Here is a 25832-nt window from a genome sequence, read left to right on the forward strand (position 1 = left end):
GCAATTACCATGAGATTTTCTAATGTCCACATTAAAAAGGTATTGGGGGGAAATGTGATCTGCTAATAATAATAATAATAATAATAATAAAATCAAGTGAGGAAAATACTTTCCCTTGAATTTTGAGTTGCCTATGCTTCCATAAGTATATTTAATTTCAGCAAAATTTGATTTTTCAATAAAATTATATATCTGTTAAGAGATATGCCATCAAAACTTACCAAAAAAACTTTTCTTAAAAACAAATCAGGCCCTGGATGGTGTAGCTCAGTGGATTGAGCACAGGCCTGTGAACCAGAATATCACGGTTCAATTCCCAGTCAGGGCACATGCCTGGGTTGCAGGCCAGTTCCCAGCAGTGGACACATGAGAGGCAACCATACATTGATATTTCTCTCCCTCTCTCCTTCCCTTTCCCTCTAAAGATAAATAAATAAATCTTTTAAAAAAAAACAAATCAACAATGACAGCTTTAGAGCACGTACTTGAAAATTCAGACTCATAAAGATTACCATCTGATAAATGATGTAAAAAATTATTAAAAATTACTATCTTTAATCAATCATATCTTTGTCTTGCTCATTCTATTTAATAAATGGCTTCAATATGAATGTGTCATAATTATTGAGTAGCAAACAAAATTTTTCCATTCAGCCTATTTCTGACACATTCTTAACAGTATGATTTCATATCTTCTCCCATTACTTTATATCTGTGGGTTAAATTTTACTTCTATTAATACAGGTAGAATAAATCAAATTTCCTAGAAGTAACTTAAATGTCTGAATTCTGCCCATGAGACACAATTTCACGTGAATGAGATAAAAAAGATTAATACTTTCTGAGTGGTAGTATTTATTAAATTCTCATATAATTTATTTAAGTATAAATTGCCAAATTCTACATAAAATTAAAGAGCTTTCTTTATTTCCTGAAAAAGCAAGTACTACGTGGTCTTAAACAAAATATTAAAAAAAATAAACTAAAACAAGTGACAATATTATTTTAATTATCTTGGCTTCTTAAACTCAAGCCCAAATCAGTTTATATTTTATGCTTAAGATTTCAACGAGTTTACAAGAAAGCAGTTACAAGTTCATTCAAATGTGAAGAAATGAATTAAAATTATACAATTTCATCAACCAATCTAATGCTGTGATTCACTTATTATTCATCATTACACAAACATATATTAGGGCCTATTACATGCCACAAAGATACACCAACAGTGGGAACATCAAGATGAATAAGGCACGATCCCTACCCTCAAGGAGCTTGAGGTTTCTAGGGGAGACTTTAAGAAGTAACTAGAAAACAATGATGAAAGTGGATTACAGGCATATGAGGAATTACAAAAGCATGCAGAGGGGCGTGCCTAATTCACCCTAGGTTAGGAAGTGGACACGGCAGCTTCCTGGAGGAGGAACACTCCCCCAGGTCTTTAGGAGAAGCCGCAGTTAGCTAGGCCAAAAGGAAAGAAGGACCAGGTAGGAATGAGCATTCAGGTAGCATGCACGGAGACCAAAGGCCAGGACTCTGCATGGTATGCCCAAGGGAACTACAAGCGCCGCTGTGGCCCCAAATGGGCATTTCAAAGCAGGAGTGCCAAGGGACATACATGGAAATATAAGCACAGGCCACATCTTAGAGGCCACTGTAAACCCTGTGAAGGAGCTGGAGCCCATTCTTTGGAGGTAGTGTAGAGCTACCAGAGGGTTTTGGTTCGATGCTCCCAGCATTTGTGTCAGTGAGAACTGGGAAAGCCCAGGACTGGAGACAGGGAGGTCAGTGCAGAGGCTGCTGCAGTCAGCCACGTAAGAGACATGGGCAGCGGTGGCATAAATGAGAAACAGACACACTTCAGAGAGATGTTTATAAAGCAAATTAGTCAAGAATGATCAAATGCAGACAGGGAAAGAAAGAAAAGAATAACATCCAAGTTTCTAGCTTGGGCGCCTAGGGGATTGTGACATCCTCTTCATGCTAAGTGATTACATGCCTAACGTCACCTACAATCATCTTTCTTTTTTATCTAATAAAATGCTTTCATTATGAAACATGTTTCATCAAATTCTAGACTAAAAAGGAAAGCAGCCTCCTGATATTTCTGATAGCTTGAGACTGACTGATTTGTTATTTTCTGTTAGTACCTTATAGTGGGTCAATTTTATTTCTAGAACAAAGATAATACATGCATACTAGCAAATATATAAGGAAAAACCAGGGGGAAAGATGATCAGTTCTAGCTGAGACAACTGGAAGCATACTGGAGCTGTCCAACAGGCAGGTGAATATACGAGATTGAAGTGTGAGCAAGAGACCTGGCTCCAAAGCATAGATTTGGATAGCATCAGCCCATATGGGATTATAGAAATCATGAGAATGGTTGAAATTATCCTGGGAGAGCAGATAGCATGAGAAAAGCTGCTAAGGACAGCTTAGCAGCCTCTGAGCAACATCAATACTCACGGGCTGAATAGAAGAGGAAAACAAAATAGAATGATCAAAGCAGTTAAAAAAAGAGCCAGGAAAGTAGAGCATCATGGTAGCCAAGCTATAGTGTCAGGAAGGAGGGAGTGATCACGAGAGTCAAGCACAACAGAAAAGTCCACCCAGTGTGATAAGGAAATGTGCCTATTTGACAAACAGGGGTTCTCTGGTGACCTTAACGAGCGTAGTGTTGGCATAGTCTGTCTGCAGTTAAAGGATATCCTTTCAAGACTTTTACATCATTAAAAAAATGCTAGAATTACCTTATGAAATCCACACTCATCTAAAATATGTGACTTTGCTCATACATTGCTGCTATAAAGTTACCTCCAGTCTTTTCCCCCAAGCAGTTGACCTTTTAGCTCTCATCCCTCTGCAAAGTATTTTTACTGTAAGGAGTCATCTGCCACACATTGTATAGCAATCTACAGCTGGGTTTTCTTCCCACTCTGTGTGGGGAGCAGGGGAAAATGGAACCAAAATAGCATACCTAGCCAAAAGGTAAATTCGGTATCCATTTATTAAGAACTTACTCTGTGCCAAACAGAATACCGGGCCTTAGGAATGAGGCTGAGTAAAATGTAGTCACCACTCTCCAGAGATTCACAATCTAGCCCTATCCTATTCCCACCAAGTACCTGCTGTCTGCAGGTCACCCCATCTTCACCCTGGGATCTTTGAGAAGCTACTAGCTACAGAATATCACAGCCCAGACAGATTTCCTAGAAATAAGGATTTCTTACTGTTCCATACTATGCCTTGCACTTCTTCCTTCCTTTAGTCTTTCTGAACTACTAGCCCCCATCTCCTGTTCTGGTCCTCTTTTGCCACTCCACCTCAGACCCTGACATATGACTTGACCTAATCCGGATATGTCCTTGTTTAGCCTTGATTAGTTCCTGTCATGCCTTCCTCAAGACTGCCATTTGTCACCATCAACAACCTTCACAGCCTTGCACTGCTTGCTGGTTTGCCCTGAACCATTCTGTCCCAAAGCCTAGCATCCCTCTGTTGCTGGCAGACCCTACAACAGACACTGACAAGCCCTAACTGCCTGTTTCACCACACAGTCTTCCTCTTAGGATGAAACCAAAGTCGAACTCATGGGTATTTTGAGAATTTCCATTCTCTTCCTCAAAAGACCCTTGGCATCTAGTAGCCTGACTAAAAGAGTTCACACTCAATGCTGGACTCAGAAGTCCTGGGCTAACTTCCAACCTTCTATAAATGCATCCAGGAGCCACTGAAGACCACGGAGTCTCCATTGTCAGTCATCTAACATCTAAACAAGTTCCCATGTAACACAGCCATCCAAAACATCTGTTTCTTCTTTGATCCTCAAGGACAATGATTGTGAAAATGCCGACAAGATCTTAGTTGACTTATTAAAACAGGCCCAGTGAGATGATAAATGTCCGCAATTTGTTAAATGTGCACTTAATGAAGCAGAATGTGGTAAGGCTCAAAGGTGAATGCCATACAGTGATCAGAACTGGATCCTTCCAGAGGATAAGTGGGTTCAAGAGCTGGGGGGGGCGGGGGGTGTTAATGTTCTCTCCTCAAGACGTTGAAAGTGAATTAGGGGGATGTAAGCTTTGGAACTTGCCTCCTCCATGTAATCACAGAAAGCCTATAAGTTTAAGATGGCGGAGAAAAAAGTGGGAAGAAATTAAATAATATTATTGGGCTAAGAATTCATCAACTGTAGAACAACCCTTATTGTGTGAGATAATAAATTCCCTTTTTGCTTAACCTTTTTCAAGCTACATTTTTCTTTTTTTTTTGAAATGAAAAACAGCCCAAAACATCCCCACTGATATAAGAATAATTTTTAAGATTTTACTTATTTATTTTTAGAGAAAGAGAGAGAGAAACATTGATGCAAGAAAAAAAAACATCAATTCGTCACCTTCTACACATGTCCCAGCTGGGGACCAAACCTGAAACCTAGGCATTTGCCCTGACTGGGAATCAAACCAGCAACCTTTTGCTTTGTGGGACAATTCCCACCAACTGAGCCACAAAGTTCAGGCCTAGAATAATTTTAAGTTATACAAATATCCTTAATAAAGCAAAGAAATGATAAACATATTTCTCACATGTTGCCATCTTATATTTACTCAAGATTACTCACTCTCTCACCCAAAATTATTTTCAAGCTCATTAAAATAATCTTTTTTCCAGTTTGATCCCCCCAAATTAGAATTTAACAGTTTCTTCCAGATTACTGCCCTGAACCACCTCAATGTCCAGAAATGCAGCAGTTGCTAAAACCTTCCTCATTGCTATTATTTTCTTTCTTATTGTAGCTTATTCTATGGTGGCTTTGTCAGCACTCTCTGAAGCAACCACCATCAAGGCCTCCAACAGACCCATCTACTTGCCCCACGCAATTAAAATAAAGAGAGTTTAACACTGAGGCAGAGGAGGTGGAAGGTTTGGAAGCAGTGTGCTGCGGGACCAAAAGGACCCATCCAAACGCCAACCACACGAATGAATGCCCCACCTACAGATACCAATAAATGTTTGGTTTCTTTCTTGAGCGTAACATAATCCAAATTAAAGATTGGGAACCTATCTAACCATTTCCAAACCACTGGGGTATATTTATAATTCTTCAGCCCACTCATACTTTCAATATCAAACAACCTGAGTGAGAATGCTGGTGTAGGTTCCATTGTGGTATAAGGCCCAACTGAGCACTTGCGAAGAATTATCCCATTCTGTTGTGTACTGCTAACAGCTTAGGTTTTAGGTGTCTCAAGGACCAAAACAAGATTCCTCCATAAACACTTACGGCAATGCTGATGTTCATCAGAGCCATCCTCACAGTCCTGCTCACCGTCACACACCCAGGAGGTAGGGATGCACAGCTCTTTACTCTGACACTGGAAATAGCCTGGCTGGCAAGAAGCAGGAGCTAAAACAAACCAGAAAAAGACTCATTATGTCCAACAACCAGCATATTATACCAACAAGCAATGCTTACTTCAAGAGAATGTGTGATCAATTCTTGCTGAATTACGTCTGCTGGCCCCAATAGTAAACAACCCTATACTAGAGTGTATGGCCGCCGATCAGAGTTCATTGTCAGATAATCTCAGCAATAGCATCACGATAAACTGATGACCCAAAGCAATATAAAAATACAGAAAATAAAGCAAAAAGCCCAGACACACACACAAAGATATGACAAAAAAAGTAAACTAAATTTTAATTTAAGTCAAAGTTAACCATAGGTTATTATTAAATTTATTGAATGTTTCATGAGAATTAATAGTAAAGCATCATAATAAATAGGAAAATCCATAAGATTTGGAAAAAAGGAGACAAAGTCAAATAACTATTATTTCCACAATTTATTCGCTTCAGGATCTTTGGTCCATTCTCTGAGCCTCAATGCAATGCACCTAAAATGGAGACTACACTTATCTCATGGTTTTCTGCTAAAAAAAAGCAAGTTAAATAATGTATGTTAGTTGCTCTCACTGTTGTCTTTGGTATTGTTGTTATTATCATTATCATAGGACACAAAATATAATAACAATCTCTGAAGAGTTGGTATAACAGTTCATTTATTCCTCTATCCCAGAATACACTGTTTTTGCTTTTTTATTCTTCACATTTCACGTAAAATGAATTCAGTGAGCCCAGAGAAGACAAACAGCACACAATCACATCTCAACAAAGAGAATTACTCCCTTGCTCAAAGTGTGGTTCACAGGCGAGCAGCACCAGCAGACCTGGGAGTCTGTAGACATACAGGCTCTCAGGTCCCACCTCCAACATCCAGGTGATCCATCTGTGCAGGAGAGCGTGAGAGGCGCTGTGTAGGCTCTACTCCCCACCTTTCTCCCATTTCAAGCACACTGCCGTCCAACCATTACACCAAAATTGGACTGTTCTGTTGGGCCACAGTATGGCCAAAAATTAAAAACAAAATTACTTTTTCATCTGCCTTCCCAGTTTTTGGATTGCAAACCTTGTTTGTTCACCTATTAGAATGAATCAAATTGCAAGATGGGCAAGCAATGGATATAAGGGCTGGATGGGGGCATCAACTAGGGCACCTTTAAGAAAGGACTGAATTTCCCTAAGCTGCACTTTCCTAATCTGAATCCTATCTCAGAATATTGCTGAGAGAACTCAATAAACAAACATATGTGAACATGGTTTTATAAGTAGATAGTTTGGGGGTTTACAATATTCTCACGTTTTTAAATAAATTTTTTTTAAATAATCTCACAGCAGCCACTTCTGTGGTCTGGTCATGGTAATTCACACACATTAATACTACATCCTTTATACTGGAATAGACTCCGAGAGCTACAAATCACAGTTCTTCAGATAACATTTTTTGTTTGTTCGTTCTTAGTAGACACAAAATTTCCAGAGTAACTAATCTGAAATAGTCACTCACTGGCTTCAGAAAACCACTCCCAAACTGTTTTCCTATCAAGGTCACGTGATAAGGGGTAAAATAGAAAGTGATGTGCACTGATGTGAGTGAAACAGTTATTAATACCATCAGTTTTCTGTTCAACCATGCAGACCTGAAGAAACTTGCACCAAGTCCCAAATCTATCACTAAAGAGCCCCTTTTGGTTACAGCTGAAGCACTCGTGTTACTCAAAACAGAGCTTGGCCTGGCTGTTGCTTCCCACTTACGGCAGCCAATCTCATCCGAGTCATCCAGGCAGTCTTTGGTCCCGTCGCACCTCCAGGAAGCATGGATGCAGTGCCCGTCCTCACAGCGAAACTGTTCACTGTCACATCCTGCAATCCCACAAACAACAGGAAACCAGTTAAAAAAAAAAGAAAACTATGCCACACAGTTCTTTCACAGAAAAAATACAAAATGTTAATAAAAATAAAAAATAATTCACTAATTAGTAATCAAAGGGATGTATCTTATCATATAAAATTAGGGAAACACCTTAATAATGACTATATTCTCCGTTTCAGAGTCTGCAGAAAGCACGCTTTATACACAGCTGACAGCTGGAGTATGTGCCTTGATGTAACCAACCTGGAAAGCTATTTGACAACATATATCTTGCATTTTTAAAGTGCTTATTCTGTGACTTAGTACTTTTACTTCTAGGTAAAGTACTTCTTAGTACTTTTACTTTACTTTTACTACTTTTTCTAAGGCACTAGAGATTTTTATCACTTTATTATTTGTAATAAAGGCAACTGAAAACCTAGATGTCCAATAATAGGAAAATAACTAAGCTTTTTTATATCTATATTAATATATTAGGAACTCATCAAAATGGTTATGAAGAACTGCTAAATAATTCAGAGAAATATTTAAATTAAAAATATTTTAAAATATTTAAAATAAAAGACAAGGATGCAAAATTTTACCTATAACAGAGTCACATATGGAGGGAGGAAAAAGGCATTTAAAAAGACCACAATGTTAACAGTGGTTATCTCTGATTGGTAAACCTCATGAGTGATTGTTCACTTGCTTGACTGCACTTTTTTCAGTTCCTCACCCTGTATTTTTAAGTGCCCTTTTATTACTATATCACATGTAGCAATTTATGGTCCCTCATTCTAAGACTCAGACCAATATTTTGGCTTTTCGCTTTTTAACAAAACTGGAAGATGCCAAGTCTATATTCTCATCTCTGCAAACAATATTTAAAGTTATATCTGAGACAAAAAAATTTTTTTCTTCAGCCAACCAGAGTATACAAACTTAACACCAAAAGTTGCCACTTTTCCAAGTGGCAGTGGCAGAGTGATTCCCAAAATAGATTACAACTTTAAAATATTTATTTCATTTAACCAATATGTCCTGCGATTTTCCTGGGTCTCTCCAGGGGACTAATTTGGCGGCTGAAAATCCTCTGAGCTTCCCCAAATATCTGAAAAGTAACCTCCTCCCTCAGTATGTGCCAAGTAGAAAAATTTTTAAAGAGAGCAGCCAACACCAGCCCAACTTGGAGAAGACTCAAAACGATTCTTTTACAAACCCAAGGTGAGAGAGAAGTCATTTGGGGGTTAGAAGAATAATTGCATTTTCCACAGGTATTTAAGCAATCATGCTAAATTACCCATTTCAATTTTTGGCTAATGAACCCAAAATTAGGTAAATATACAGATCAATGACCTACTCCTAAAATAAATAAACAATGTGCTATCCTGACTTGTGTAAATGCAGGCATATCAACAGCATGACATAAACATAGTTAAGTGATCTATGAGAACGAGGGGATATAGGCTACTTTGTTCATGGAATGTTCAAATCTGATTGTCTGTTAGTGACACCCTGATTTATAATGCATGCTGCAAATGGTCAGAAACTTCCCTTGGCTAAATGGTGGTACCGAGTGGTACAGGAATACGTGCACCCAAATACCTTCTATAGACTAATGCACGATGGTGGTTGGTGGTGCAGGTCTGGGGTTGGTGGTGCAGGTCTCTTATCAACTACCTTTAAAACACAACAACCTCCCTTGCAAAAATGCCCCTAAGGAATGTACAGATTCACTCTGGAATCCCAGAACTTCTCACTGGATTTTATTCTACAAAGCAGTATTTCCATGGGAGATTAGGGGCTGTAGAGGTTTAGCTATTAACACAACATATATTAAATCACTTTTATCAATTAGGTGTATTGTTAGTAATCCAGCATATTACATTTGAACGTTCAGTGCATTTGTCTCTCTTAGTATCTAATAACTTCTAGTTGAAAAATTATAACAACCTAAAGGTCAGTCCACTTACAAAGTGCTTACGTAATATTGGTATGGGTAAAAGAAAAGCATCAACTTATAAACCAAGTATAAAGAAAAAAATCAGGGCAATATATTTCTTGTCTTGAAAAGATATATTTAGAGCTATTTATTTTTTTAACAAATTCAAGTTTATTTTTAGAAATGTTAAGTATGCTTGTATAATCAGATAGCTTTTGCTATGTGGAAAAATCACCTAAGGATTTAATGGCTTAAAACAGCTACATTGACTTAGCTCCTGATCCTGCTATTTAGCAGTGCTATTTCTTCAGCAACTTTTATTACAAGTCAAATGTTGAGGTTTGTTGTTTTTGCTAAAATACAAAGTTAAACACATCAGGAAAAAAGCACAAAATAGACACCCAGAAGTTATTTTTTTAAAGCACTTTAAAGCCAGTCATTTAAAATCACTCACATAAACCCAACAGGAGAAACTTTACAATTAAGTAATTCTTATGAGTGCCTTTTACATTTGATCTCCCAAAAGTTACCTAAAGTAATATATCAAACCCAATTTATTCGATTTATCCAAATATGCATGATATTTCATTCATCGAATTAACTTTTTCAATAATAACTACCATGCCTGTTATAACTCCCAAATGACCATCATTTGAAAATATCTGTCCAGAAAAAACAAACTAATACTCCGTCACTGCTGGGTGGCCTCTTAGCAATCAATCCAATTGCTACACTAGTGTCAGAAGGCTGTCATTCATTCTATTATAAAGGGAATATGTGATGTTTAAAAACAAACTGCTGTTTAGACACAAACAACAGGATGGTGATTACCAGAGGGAAAGGGGGGTGGGAGGAGGGAGAAGAGGGTGTAGGAGGAGACTTTGACTCGGGGTGTGGACACACAATAGAACATACAGATGATGCAGTAGAGAATTGTACACCTGAAACCCATATAACTTTATCAACCAATGTCACCCCAATGAATTCAGTAAAAATTTAAAAACTGCTGGTTAACGGATCTACATCTGGTCTACTAACAATTGCAGGTGCCGCTGATTTCAAGTATGCGCTTTATTTTCTGAGTGTTTTATTTTAAATAAGTAGCCTTTACTCACAACCCCCCAAAAGTTACCAGATATTATCTATGCTCTATTGTTTAATAACTTGTCCCGAAAAATGGGAGGCGGGTGAATTTCATACACTGGAGCCAAACATAGAATTTATGCAAGAAAAAATTCCAAATACAGCAAAATTTAAAACTTTTGTCAACAAGTGGTTTCGAAGCACCCATTTTGAACCAATCCAGTTTTAAGCAAAAAGTTGTTTTGCAAGCAATAACTTGAAATATTTTTCTCTAATAAAAATCAAGGAAGAAACCCTGGCTGGTGTAGCTCAGTGGATTGAGTGCTGGCCTGTGAACCAAAGGGTGGCTGGTTCGATTCCCAGTCAGGGCACATGCCTGGGATGCAGGCCAGTTCCCAGCAGAGGACTCTCGAGAGGCAACCATACATTGATATTTCTCTCCCTCTCTCCTTCCCTTCCTCTCTAAATAAATAAATAAATAAAATCTTTAAAAAAAGAAGAAAACATAATACATGATGATATTCTTTTAAAAAAAACTTTTGTTAAGAACTAGGCAGCCATTGATGAGGATCCATTAGAACCAAACAGACATCCTACCACCCAGCACTAACCCTTCCCGAGAATAAACAGATGGTATGAAGATGATAAAAAATTTACATGTGGTACTTAAATGGCAAGCATTGTTCTAAGCACTTTACCGACTTGAAGTCATTTAATCCTCCTAAAAACCCTACAAGATAGAGACCAATATTATACACATTTTACAAATATAGAAATTCTGGCATAGAGCAGTTCAGTCACTTGCCCAAGATCAAATAGAAAATGTATGTGAAGCAAGAATTTGGATCTGACAGGTCTGGTTCCAGCATCTGTGCTGTATTAACCGCTGCTCTGTAGTACCTCTCCAAAAAAAAAAAAAAAAAAAACCAGAGTCAAGAATACATGTAAAAATTTGACTTTTTTCCCAAAGTCGCTATCAACATTAACTGAATTCATCAACTGAGCTGGTGTGGAATCCATAGCATAGGCTAACATAATTCTACTAGAGACTAGTCATCTACTTAGCAGCAAACGTTGCTTGTAAAAACTGCTGGATTTAGGAAAATCTGCAATAATCAAAAGAAGTACAGGGAAATTAAAAAAAAAAAAAAAAGAGTTCCTATCTCTTCAAACAAAATTATATTAGTCATCAGGATAAATTTATTTTCTAAATCTTTTAGACCCTTAAGCTGGAAAAAAAAAAAGTAATCCTTTCCTTATAAATAGCCATATCCCAAGCTTTCTGGTCTAAGCATTGGACTAAGAATGTGTTAAGACAGCAGAGTAACAGGTAGTGCCTACAGGAGGGAATAAGTCACTCGTTTTTCGAGGATGGGGAACAACACGGATTGAGAACACTTGCTTCGGCACCTTTTACAACCTCTCGCCCTGCTCTGGGTACACATGGGATAGTTAACACATAATCATCAGGTAGCAAAGACTCCCCTTTGTAAAATTCTTGGGATGGTTATTTACGACAAATATATAAAACCATCAGGGCAAATCATGAGACTTGAAATTGGAAGTTACTATTTTAAATCCCTATCAAAAAATTAAATATGGAATAATTTAAATTAAGACGAATATCCAAAAGTTTAAAAAAAGAAAGAGAAAATGTTGAGTCATATTAACAACGGTCTCATTATTTTATCCTTTCCTTGTAAGTTTCTTTTCTCCCTCATAAGTTCTCTTCCTAGAAGAGAAAGGCAAGTCATTGTCAAGGGAACACTGTTGAAAGTTAACAGAGTAGGGTAATTTCTATGGCAAATCCTTTTTCCTGCTAGGTCCCCTTAACAGATGCTGGTCCTTGTAAACACTTGGTCTACCTGAGGAGGTGCATGTGCTCATTTTAAACACATGCAAAACCACTTGACATTTTAATAGTCCTACTTCACTGAACTCAAAGAGAAAAACACATTTAAGAAGCAATTGTTTAATTCATCCACAATTTTACTTCACTTTTTCTGTACTTTATTTTTATTCTCTTTGTATTGATGGACATATTCTGATGTTTATAAGTTGGGTGATGGTTCATTATAATTCTCACACCTTCTGCACACTAGCAAGGCCAGTCCTCTTTTGAATCTTTGGTTGTTTGCTTATTTCCCAAACTTTACACTGCAGCCATGACAGCCAAGGGTAACAGATTGTAGGGAAGACCCGGTTCTGCCTAATGTCAACGGGTAGGACAGTCAGGGATTCGATTGATGGAACTGAAACAAGACATGCCGAGCAAACCAACCTACTACTCTCTTTCTACACAGTATTTTTGCTTCCTGATTTTATAACAAATAACCAAATAGGTAGCCAGAATTCTTTCTTTTAACCCAGTTAACAAACCACTGAGTTGGCTGCTTTTTCTAAAAAAATATTGTTACAGAGCCCTGATATTTTTATAGAGCAAAACAATAGTAAGAGGACATTTCAAGAAGTCAAAACCTTTAAAATAAGACCCACAAAAGCCAGTGGATCAGTGATCGTGTACACTCATTATTTAAGTGTAATTAAAAAATAAAAAGGACCAAGTCAGACTCACTAAAGCCACACAAAAAAATTTATATCTACTATGTGCAAAAAAATTGCTCTAGAGTTTGTGGGAGAAATAAAGAAAGCCAAGATATGGAACTTTTTCATTGAGTGCATAAACTTATTTTATACATTACATTGAGCACCCACTATGTGTCAGGTAGTATATAAAGTTTCATACACATCATTGGACCCTCTTAGAAATTTTATAATGTGGGATTTGTACTTATTTAACAGAAGGAGAAATTAAACCTCAGGGACATTAATAAACTTCCTAAGGGTCACGGTGGTAGAAAAGGTCAGAGTATTCAGACCCAGGACCTGTGTGATTGCTCCATAAAAAAAGTCTACACTGTTTTGCATGTCACTTCCCACAAAACCCTTCATTTACCCCGGATTTACTATGTCCCAGAAGTATGGTAAGAATTTTCCAGATTATCTCGTTTGCCCTCACAACAACCCTGTGAGATAATATTGATAGCCCCATCTCACAGATGAGAAAACTGAGGTTTGACCAAGTCTCACAGCTGGTAGACAGTGGATCAGGAATTTACATCAAGGCAGTCTGATTCCAAAGCTGTGTCAAATGACATTAGATGCTTTGGTTCCGCATAAGCAGCAGAGACAAGAACCAACTAGTCTCAGGGAGAAAAAAAAATCAACATTGCAGGCTGCATTGATCAGAGGAGACTGCCTGAAGGAGAGTGGCCCTGCAGTGGGCCTTCGGGGATGAGCAGGAGGGACACCAGGCATTGTGTAGGGCCCAAACAACTTGGGGGAAGCCTAGCAAGGGTGAAGGCCTAATGAGCAGAGATCTATGGACCAAGCGCAGAGAACCCCTCGTAGGATGGTAGTCAACAAGGCTAGGGAGATGGAAAATGCAGGGTCTTGAATACCAAGCAAAAGAACGATATGATCAAAAGGATTGAGGGTGAGAAAATGTAGAGATCACTAGTGCCAGTAAAACTAAAGGTAGCTCTGGGTAAATGCAAGCTTGAATGAGGATACAGACCTTGGCCATGAGAAGAGTTTGGGGCTCCACCTCATTCCCCAGAAACTTGCCCAGACCACAAGCTCGTCGAGCAGGCTGGTCAGCAGCTCTCCAACAGGCTACTAGCAGAGATGCGTTTCACCTTGTAGCCCCTGCAAGGACTGTCCCAGTCCCAACCCAAAGCAGCACCACTCGCATGGCAAATGGCCAACAGTGTCCACGGGTGTCACTGAAATTATCCTAGTGCCCTTGCCTCGCCGTCCTCTCCAAGCTGATGTGTCTCAGCATTTAGCCTATATAATTAGTCAACCCTCAAAATAGTCAGTTCATCTCAAAGATTACTTAGGTAATTGCTTAGTAAATTTTAAAGTCTTTTCAATGGTCAAAGCCAGCAGAATAGTGTTACATACTATCAAAGGAGCCCCTCAATTCTGAGAAGTGGGAAATAGTGCCCACTTTTTCTAATTGACCTACTCTTCTCCATTTTTATCTAAATACTAGCTTTCTCCCCTCCCCCACAGTCTCCTACATCCCAGTTTTTATCACTGAATACCTCCTACCCCTACAATCAGTGTCAATCAATACTGCAGAGTATTTTATAGAAAACCGTACCTCCCAGGAGTTCATGAGAGGATGAGATTGGCATTTAGGGTGAAACAATTATTCAGCTGCCCTGGGCAGTGTCCCCAGACTGCACATGTGGAATGCCAGTAGTACCCATCCCCTCATCACTGTGACAAGTAATGCCCCGGTACGTGTCCAAACACCCCTAGAGAGTGGCAGTACCACCCCCATTTGAGAACTTAGAACCTCTAAGTAGCTTGAACAATCAGGGCTCAAAACATCTTAACCCACAAGAAAGAGATCATCTAAGAAAACCCCTATAATAAATTCTGCCCTTCTGAAGATAATAAAATTTCTTAAACAGCAATCCCACTCCCTCCCGCCCATCAATAAGAGGGCCTGGGATTGGGCAATATCAGCCTGCCACTGCTAGTACCAGCAACTTGAAATGAACTCCCCTGGGAGTGTGATAAAGAATCTAAGTTCCAGGGAGGCCTGCTTCACCCTGGAATGCCCCACGGTCCATCCCCAGGCTTCCCCACTGGGGAGGGCAGTACACAGGGAGCCACACCAGGAAAAAAAAAGTCGAAAATCTAAAATCCTCAAGCAGTTCTTCATTAAAGTGAAAGATCACTGCCACAAAAAAAAAAGTCCTAAACACCTGTTTTGTGGTGCAGCCTTTTCCCATCCATATGATTACCAGAACAAAAAATAATTTCTTCAAATGTCCTCTCCCTGCCCCTGCCACACACACTCACAAAACATCTATACATAAATTGGCAATCCTGTAAGTGCCTAAAGCATTCAAAGGAATCCCCAAGTTTTTACCAAAATGCTCAGCAATGAAAACTCCAGGCCAGCCAATACCCAAACACTGAAATGCACTAGTCTTCCTTCACAGGACTTCCCCCAACAACTCAGCACTTTCTCTATCAACTACGTCTGCCGAGGTTCCTAAAAGTGAACTCCTCCACCAGGGAGAAAAACAAGACATTTGTCTCAGCTCCCCACAAGGGTCTAACTGGTTATTTACTCCCTTAATGGCCAAAGAGCAACACTTACATAGGATGTTGAAAAGAACGCTATCCAAACAAAAGAAAATTTAAGATTTGTCCGCCTGCTCAGTAAATAAGGACCCAGTGAATCAGACTACTTAAGAAAAGAGTAAAATGCCCTTCAGCACTTAATGATTTAATGCCCCTTGTACGAAAACTATAAATCACCTCCACTTGAAGAGCTTATTGCCAACCCCAATTGCCCAAAGTATTCCTATATTCTCAGTTAGGAATATAAATTACTGGAAAATGGTTAAATGGAATCAAACACTGAGGAAAAAAGAGAGAGACACTTTTAAGAAACAAGCAACTCTACACATCTGCAGGCAGACAGCTTTCCTGCTTAGGGATTATAACAGTGCGATAGACCACTGTTAGCCCAAACACAGCTTTTACAGACAGCATCACGCCAGGGTTGTTCTAATTAATTAGACCCAAGCATTGAACCATAAATCAAGTTAATACAGATGTGTTAAAGCTGCAAGCATCACTACTATTTTTGGTCATTTTAACAAGCAGATTAAGAGCAGGTTAGCAAATAAACAATGGCTTGATACTGGAAATTACAACAAGAGTAACAAAAGGAGAAGAAATTGACTCCTAGCTGATGGATTTGGTGATTCTCTAGTCATAGGCTAAATCATCTGTAACTAAGTCTTGACTGAATCATACAAGCACCTTGCTATATTCCTTCTCTCTTACTCCGTGTTATTTAGTTCTTGGCTATCACAACGGTTACACCACACATGCAGGACTCAACCTTGAATATTTAGCTTTGAGTATGCATGGTCTCTGCCAACAAAAAATGTTCTGAAATTCTTAAGAAATATTGTACAGCAAGAATGTGAAAAGATTTCCACCAATAAGTTTAACAGTCTGCTCTTGGACAATAATTACTGATAATTAATCATCTGGTAAAGGGAAGTCCACATTTTTAACAAAAATATATTGTTGTTGCCTTTTTAAAAAACTAGTTTGCTGGTATTTTACACAGTATTTTTGTATTTTTTCCTTCTAATGACAGATTATATTTCAGAAAGGATTTTATGACCCGAAACTCCAAATTCTCCTACCATGACATAATATATGAAATAGAGAGAGACCAGGATAAGCAGATGCACTTAAATGACCAGGAGGACAGTGATGGCAAGGTGGCAGTAATTTACTATGATTCTACCATGAACAGAACGCTACTCTAAACCTTCAGCTCCCAAGGGCAGGAATAAATACCTCTATAATCCCAGTGCCTAGCACAGTACACCTCCTGGTACCCAGATGACCCTCAATAAATGAGAAATACATGGTGCATTAGAATGTATGGGTGAAGCCAAGATGTTGCTCCAAAGATAAAGCCTAGAGATCTTGTGGATTTGTGGGCTTTTATAAGGGAGTCTCATGTTGCTGTTTAGAGTCTAAGGAACAATTCAACAATTCGACAGCCGTCATCCATGCTGGCCTGCGCAAGGGGCCATAAAGACTCTAAGGAGTCAGCCCCACAACCCTGGGAGCCTATTTATATGTTTGGGTTGTTCTCTGCTAATTTACTAAAGAATGGGACTGCCTCCCCATATAAAACTTTAAAACTTTACATTATATAAAACTTTACATTTATACCCAGCATTACTCTGAAGCAGAGAGTACTCAGCATGCTACGAAAAGACTGCATCTGATTCTACAAATTAAAATTTCTAGCTCTTATTATAAGCAATTTGCTAACAGTAACATAATTATGATATTAGTTTCCCTCTACGAAATCGAAGGTAAAGCTGATTTTGTTAACTAGGGCATCTATACAACAGGACCTATTATATTTGCAAAGACTTCCAGGGCAGAAATTTCTTGTGTCTCCTCCACTACACTGATTTTAACAGACTGACCCAAAAAGAACTTCAGAACATGCCTCGCTAGCAGGTGATCAGTCACACCATGAGTCCTTTGCCCTGGTTTGTTCTGCCTGGGCTCGAACAACATTTATGGGTCTCTAAATCACTTCCAGGTTCTATAAATGTCATCACGTAATGTTATAATGTGACTGTGATTACTTGAAACAACTCAATAGTTTGCTGACACAGAATCAAAACATTATATTGTCACCAACTGATATCTATGTGTAATGAAATGGTGTTTGGGTGGTTAGGCTTCTAACTATATATAGAAGGGGGATTTATAATGTCCCAATATTAAGAGCAGTTTAAATAGAATTATGAATTTATCTGCAATGAATGTCAGAAGCAAGAAGAAAAAAAGCAGAGTATATTCCTAAGATATTGCCTAATCTGTATTTTCAGTAATGACAGTAAAAATATACTGTCACTATTGCAAATTTTGAAACCATCCATTAAAATAGAATCTTAGAAGTTTAATGATGGAAAAAGGTAATGACTTCAGTAATAAACTACTAGAAAGTACATACAATAAAATCCCTACTAAATGATACACAAAAATTAAAACCACTGCTTACTGAAATTTTATCTGTATTACAGCTTTTTATAAGGCAATCAAGAAAATAAACTGATATTAAGAATCTGGTAAAAAAATAGAGTTTCAGTGGCTGTCTTAATACTGGAAATTGGGTGACAGTCCTGAATTAAACCATGAAAGAATGAGAGAGTCCTTAAGTATTATAATTAAATAAAACCTTAATTAAATTGAGTAAGAAATTCAGACTTTTTTGTAAGAGCTGAAATAAAATAAATACTAATGGAGAAAATACTAGATTAAGAGCCAAGGGACAATTTGGTTTTAACCCTCACAAGAGCACTGACTGTCCCCCAAATCGATCTAAACTCGAAGTTCCTCCACGGCAGGAAGGCAGGAACTGTTCCTCTTAGTCACCAAGGAATCCTCGCTCAGCAAAAGTTTGGTGCTTAGCTGACTTAGCTTCATGAATCTGAATTTAAACTCTCTGATGTGCAGCTTCCTTACCAGCAGAACTTCCAACCTGCAGAATCGGGTTGTGGTGAGGATTCAAGTGGTACCTGTAGACCAATCGGCACAGCGCCTGCCTTCAGCAGCCCCTCCACAGAGGGAGGGTCCCTGCTGGCCACTCCCGCCCCTCACCTGACTCTAGCATTGCAACCATCTGGGAGATAAAATACCCCAGGATCCATGCTTTTACCAGATAAGATCTGTTTATTCCCCTAATATCTAATCTAGATAAAATTTTTAAAACCTTGCTCCTAAGAGTGACCTTGCTCCCACCTTGCTCTCAGCACTGAAAACACGAATAGATGGTGGTTGTGTTGCCTCCTGCCCATGAACAAGTATTCACCGGCCTGGCCTGATCTGAGGTCAAGGGCAAGACTGAAAATCAAGGTTTATAACAAGAAACAGGGGTCGAGGTAGAGCCAAAACCAAGCCTGCCTTTGGTTTCCTTCATCTTCTTTACATTTTCCTACAATAACTATTTTTCATATTTTTGTCTATTTTAAATCACTCTATCGAAGGTGATCCTCCGGAGTTTGCCTGTGGAATTCTGTAAGTACATAATTTCAACACCAAAAAAATAGTTGAAGATAAATATAAAGGATTTCCAGAGTAGGCCTTAAATCACTATACTATACATTAAACTAGGACATGGTTACTTGTTATAGTCATAAATGGATCCCTATTGACCTCAGCTTATGCCTCAACATAAGGCAGAGAACTGGGAACATGAACAAACTCTAGATTTTAATCAATTGAAACTAAGCTTGAAAAGCTTTCCATTTAGAAAGTTCAAAGGTTTCTCCAATTCCTAGTTTTGAAAAAACGAAATTTCAAATTCTCCCTAAATGTCGTAAGATATTCATTATCCCAGCTCTCTAAAATTTTTCTTGTATATAGAAAAATGCTACAAATGCAACCATATTCTTGGACTAGAATCATTTATGATAGTGCCTTTATGATACATACATCCAAAAGAAACCTTTATCATTTCAAATTGTCACTTTCTTCCTGATTGAATGAGAATGGATTCACATAATCTAGACACCCAACAGCTCCAAAAGGAAAAAGAAAATATCCTGTTGCCATCACCCCAGCCCTAGGCTTCCTGTGAAACAGACACCCTACCGGCCTCCTCACAATTCTCCACCCGATGGAGCAGAGGCTCCAAACTCAAATCAATCCAACAAACACATGTGGAAGCTTATCCGTGTGCCCTTAAGGAGGAAGAATAACAGCCTTCAGGACACTACTGCAAAGAGAATGAGCCCACAGCAAGCTGGCTCTCCCCAAGCAAACGAATACCACCGACCCATTTCCTACCAGAAACTAACTGAGTCCAGTTCTTCTCCGAGGAGGGTTATGTTCACTGTTTACTAAGACCACTCAACACTTCATGAGATTTTGTGGGTAAAGTTACAAAGAAGGAAAAGCAACTTAAAAGGCTCTTCTGATAGTCCAGGAATGAGGCGATTAGGGCCTTATCTACTTCCATGGTCCCACCTCTGCTTTATTTCCCCGCCCTTGTCTAAAAATCCTTTCCCTCTCTCTCCCTGGAGTCCCCATATTGTGGCTGGAGTTTTCACGGCTCTCAACCTGCCCTGAATTAGACAACAACTGACCTCCAAAATCTGCTCCCCGGTGAACGTATTCACAGCAACTTGTAAGTGATTTCTGAAGCCCTTCCACGGGTATTTGCACTTTCAGCAGAAAATAGGAATCCCTCGAAGGAATGAATTTTCTAATTGTGGCATGTTAGGCATTCTCTAGTGCCCAAATACCTTCCTCACCAGCTTGATGGGGGCAGATTTGAGGTGGATAGAGTATCTTATCAGGGCTCCTGATACCATACCACAGAGGTTGTGGGAGGGGCACTAGGCCATCTTTGCTAATAACCAGAAACCTCTTCAGCAGCATTTTTCCATACAAGCACAGACCAGCTAAAGGCTTCCCAGGAGAATCTGGAGACATCTCTGGTTCGACGTAATTTGTCTTAGAGTAATCCAGGCTAAAGAAAAAGGCCCTAAGGAAATATGGCTAAAGCAACATTTCAGAAGCCCAGAAAAACAAGTAACAAAAAAATATGACTTCTTGAAACACTATAGTTTTGCTTCTTTATTAAAATAATACTTCTTCCTCTAATATTTATAACAAAGAACTGCTTCCCCAAGAAACACAAGATTCACCAGCCCCACCCACTGTGCGCGTGTGTACATGGTGCACTTTAGGAATGCACGTCAAGTCTAAGAGTCTGTCCTCTCCCTTCTTCCGTTCAGCCGAGCACCTCTGAAAGCCAACAGCATATCCAGAACAGGTTAAGAAACAAAGCCTGACTAACCAGGTGGCCGTGTGCTTGACACACTACTCTAAAACGGGGCAGGAGGGGGGAGGGGAGGAAGGGAAGACTGCTTAGAAGCCAGTAACCTTCCAGAGGTAAGCACCTGGAGCCACCCAGCCCAAGTTCAAACCCCAACTCCCCCTCTTACTAATACTATGGCAAGCATGTTCTTTAATTCCCATGCCTCCGTTTCCTCACCTACATATGAGAATAACAAGATAATAAGGGCTACTCACCGGCCGACGCGAAGACAGAATAAGGACTGTGGGCCTGGCACATGAGTAAGCGCTCATCCGAAGTGAGCTACTACTACTGCTGCTGCCCAAGTGTTCTCTGAGGCTTTAAACTTTATAGGTTGTCCCCTTTGAATTGTTCAGTTTTTTCCTGTTTCATATATATTTGCTTATACTCTAACACTTCTATATTCATAATCTGCAATCAGTTTGAGAACATTTTTACTTTTTTAAGATTATATTCATTTATTTTTAGACAGAGGGGAAGGGAGGGAGAAAGAGAGAGAAACATCAATGTGCGTGAGATACAGTGATTGGTTGCCTCTTGCTTGCAGGCCCCCAACTGGGGAGCTGGCCCACAACCCAGGCATGTGCCCTGACTGGGAATCGAACCAGAGACCTTTTGGTTCACAGGCTGGCACTCAATCCACTGAGCTACACCCACCAGGGTGAGAATATTTTTTAATTAACTTAATTAGAATGATAACTGATTCCCCCTTTTAAAAAAGTTGATTCAATACAGAAATTTCATATTATTACTACATTACACTTTTACTATGAATTATACTCTCCTTATGATATTTTTTATATCCCAGGTTCACAATACAAAAACATATCTCTATTATTCAAAATAAAACTGAACTATAAAGATAGAACTTAATTCACAAGGATAGGCAATTTTTTATACCCTTTCAAAAATACATCACTACTTGGTGAAATAAATTAGCTCTTTGCTAGTTTATTTCCCCGGTTGATGACACCTGTTTTGGTGTGTTTGTCTGTGTTTTTACCATAACAGACTGCAAAGGGAATTCGCTGAAGTCCTACGATTGTAGGGCACGTTCATGTGTAAAGAAAAAGATGGAAATCTCCTTAATCGAAACCCTCTACTAGTACATCTTCTGTGCCATCGACATCACCTGAGAACTTGTTAGGAAAGCTGACCACCAGCCTCACCCAGATCTGCTAATAGGAATCTGTATTTTAACAAGATTCCAGGTGATTTTCAGGCACATCAAAGTTTGAGAAGCACTGATGCCTGGCCTGCTGGCATTTCATTCTGATTTTTTAATTGAATTTATTAGAGTGATACTGGTTAATAGGATCATGTAGGTTTCAAGTCAATATTTCTATGATGATAGATCTACTACCTCTGTTTTTAAGACACATTAAACAATTACATTTCAGGATTGTTTAAAGTGTTTAGTAATAATAAAAAGAATTCATATTTAACTTAATAAAATTAACCAGTTGCCTAAACACAGCTATCTTAGTCCAAAGAAGCTGACAGTGACAATATTTATTGAATTACAGAGTTGACAATATGGAATTACTAAACTCTGATATCAGTATCTACAATCTAAGAATTCTCCTCACTTCACTCTAAATGTGGAAATTGTTTCTGACTTAGCCTTTTGAAAAAGGCTAAGCATGAAGAAAACAGAGGCCACATCCCACAAAAGAGAAAGTCTTGAACTTCTCAAAATGTAAACTGCTAACAGTATCACCACCATCGCAATCACTAAGAAAAGGGAATTCTGATATAAAGAACCGTGAGAACAAGCAGTATTTCTAACCTCCAAGTCAGAGAATCACAGATGTCTGTATATGGTATACATCTCTACTATATAAGGTCTTTAGAGACCTTAAAGTCTAATTCCAACATTCCTTTGGTGCATACTTTATGCCTACGATTTCCTTCCTTAGAATCATTAAAATAGGCTTTATCCTTCTTCCATAGAATGGTCCTTTGAACATTTGAAGAGAAGGCTACTCATTGTTCCTCTGATTCACCTCCAAAAAAAAAAAAAAAAAAACAGAAAGAAAAACCCCCAGTTTTTCCATCATTCCTCTCATACCATGGTTTCCAGTTCTCTCATCATTCTTGTATTTCTACCTTGAATTTAGTTCAAATTGTTTATGTCTCTCCCAAAAAGTGCTTCTCAAAGCTGCACAAATGCTCAGAGTCACCTGTGCACCTCTGGTCAAGAGCACAGCAGCCTGCCTCGGTACCCAGTCCCCACTCCTCTTCAGAAGCAGAATCCCAGCTTCATGGGGGGAATGATGAGTTCAGCTAAGAGGCTACATTTCCCAGACTTCAGTTAGGGGTGATCATCAATAAGATGAAATACAAGCAGTAGAAGTAAGTAGAACTTTCCGGAACTCTTTTGGAAAGAGAGAAGGCACACCCTTCTTTTCCGCCCTCCATTCCCTACTACCTGGCCTGAAGCAGAGACGGTTATGGCTATAAAAGCTGTTTTGGACAATGAGGTGAAGTTAGGGATGGGAGCCACCAGCAGAGAAGGGCGGAGCAGGAAGATAAGTGCCTGGTTGCCATGAAAGTGCCAAACCAGCCTTCTGTTAAGAAACAAATATCTATCTTGTTCAAACCAAACAAAATCCTCTCTGTAACACCAGTCCATAGTATAGTATGCCTATCACCTCCCCCTCCTAGGAGATGGAGTTGCTTTATGACAACTCCTGTAGCTCTTTTTAACTTTCCACAACCAAAGATTTGAGTTCCACTTTATTCATGGCTCTGTGCCAGACACAGGATGCCAGAAGAGGCAGGCATAACTCTTAGAGTCAATGGTCTTATTCTAGAGGAAGAGATAAAATACATACATAAATAATTATAATTCATGGCATGATGAGAAGCACTGGGAGAAAGGTCCAGATAACATTCAGTGCAGATCAGGAAAAGCCCTGTGGAGGACGGTGTGCGCATGCTCCCACGTCTGGGTCTTCAGGGAGGGGGCACCTGGCACAGGCACAAACTGGAACCGGCACAGAAGCAGGAAAGTGTGAGGCATGACCAAGGAAGAGCCACGTTCTTCATCCAGTGTCACTGACACAGCCTGCAATTTACAAAGACCACGCCCGAGGCAGATTCCCTTGTATGGGAAGTAAAAAAAACAAATTTGCAAAATCATGGCACTCTCCAAAGCCACTAAGTACCTCCAGGGAGTCGATTCACATGGACAGAGCACCAGTTGTTTCATTATCCAATAGGACCTTCTTCCAATGCAAGAGGATATAGAGGGATATATGACAATGGAAAACATATAATAAAAAATGAACTATTGAAAAAAGACACTCTCACAATCCATAAAGCCTCTCTAGTTTTAAACAAATGTCATCAAACATTTTCCATATTTTAAAAAACACCTGGTGGAGGCACTTTACCCATATTCTACTAAACTGGAAGAAATGTTTCCAAGAGGTATATTTTGAAATTTAATAAAGTACACAACACAAATGTATTTCTCCTTTTCCTCTTATAATTGATCAATTTTTTATTAAATTGAGTAGGTGTTCAATAAAGGTTACATAATCAAGAGAGTAAAACATGGGGAAATAACAGAACACTAGAGTTCAGCCTGCAAAATCCAGAGCCAAACTCCTACCCTGCCTCAGTTTACTCATTTGTAAAATGGAGATAGTAATGGACTGTCACAAGCATTAGACTCTATAGTTATGGTGATTATATCAGAGGCAAGCAGTACATTTCAGGAAAATGTCAGCTCTTAGCACCAGTTACTCCTCACTGTATCTTTATTCACTGCCTATCAGCCAAGATGGGCTATCAACCTTTGAGACTGGACAGTTCCTCGTAGTGTGGAAGTGCGCTGTGTCTTGCAGTTGGTTTACCATCCCTGTCCTCTGCCTTCTAAATGCTAGCAGTGATCCTCAGGCATCATAACAACAACCACAACAAATACCCCAATTTAGCTCCAGATGCTCTCTAAGGGAGCTGTTCCAACTAGGAATCCGTGAACTAAACCAGAGAAAACATCACATACCACATCCAGATGGTCAATAAGCTAGAAGTTTCCGACAAGAGGATTCAAGAAAATGCCATTAAGTATTTATGAATGTAAATAATGTGTATATCAAAAAGACACTTCTAATGTTCCCATAATAAAGCATAACTAATAAAACAAATAATAGAATTATTTAAAAATGCAACAAATAAAAAGATTTTTTTACATTCCATGGTGACTTTTTCTCCTTTTGGTTACCTCGAGGTCTAAAAGTTTAGTTCTACTCTCATCACCTGTCACTCAGATAATTACAGTAATTCCCTAATACATGGGTTGATCTGCTTTTCCTCATTGCAGCAAGCATTACCTTTATTAAATAGAAGTCTGATCATTTCACTTCCCAACTCATATTTCTTCAAAGGCACCAAACTTCTTAGCTTGACATACAAAATCCTCCACAGTCTAACCAGGGTCCCCTCTCCCAAATCCATCTCCTGCCCACACACCCTCCCTCAATGCGAAGTGCAAACGCCAAATCTGCGCAGTGTTTCTTGGCTCTCAGCTTCCTCGGGCCTACATGACTTCACTCTCTTTCCCAAACTTCTGTTGTAACAATACTCACTTCGTAGCACGATGTCTATATACATGTCTTACTCATCTCTGAGCCTCTGGTTCTCCAGTCATCCTAGTCTCTAGTAAATGTTTGTAGAATAAATACATGAATGAGAATATTTACTGTAATTCGTAGCAAAATCTAGCTTGATAGCTTTCTTTCCTGTTGAACTCCCCACTGACCTTTCTACAATTTCATGAAATAAGGAACAAAAAAGAAGAGTGTGCCTTCTCTCTGTCAAAAAGACTTCCTAAAAGTCCTACATAATACACCTGCCTGCATTTCATCTTTTTTTGACAGGCACATTTAACTGAATGTACCCTTTTAGCTTATTTCATGAAATTGGGGCGGGGGGGGGGGGACCATCATGGACCGTGATTCTTACATGTTCTGCCTACAACTTCTCACAAAGCCAAGAATTCATCTTAAGTGTCCTCTTCCATCCAGTCATCCTTCCCCTTGCCCAGAGGACACACCTGAGTCCCACTTAAACCCAGGCTC

At 39.1% G+C, this 25832-nt stretch overlaps 1 protein-coding gene across 1 annotated transcript in view; it reads right to left on the reverse strand.

Annotated features, from left to right (window-relative positions):
• LRP2 (LDL receptor related protein 2) overlaps nt 1-25832 on the reverse strand; it is a 191487-nt gene that overhangs the window by 147181 nt on the left and 18474 nt on the right. The window contains exons 2-3 of the mRNA XM_053665167.1: nt 7159-7266; nt 5288-5410 (exon numbers count right to left, since the gene is read on the reverse strand). Of these exons, the coding sequence (XP_053521142.1) occupies nt 5288-5410; nt 7159-7266 (231 nt within the window). The remainder of the gene's footprint in view (nt 1-5287; nt 5411-7158; nt 7267-25832) is intronic.

Source organism: Artibeus jamaicensis, unplaced genomic scaffold (assembly GCF_021234435.1).
Source record: "Artibeus jamaicensis isolate MK-2021 breed Jamaican fruit bat unplaced genomic scaffold, CSHL_Jam_final contig_391, whole genome shotgun sequence".
Classification (NCBI taxonomy): Eukaryota; Metazoa; Chordata; class Mammalia; order Chiroptera; family Phyllostomidae; genus Artibeus; species Artibeus jamaicensis.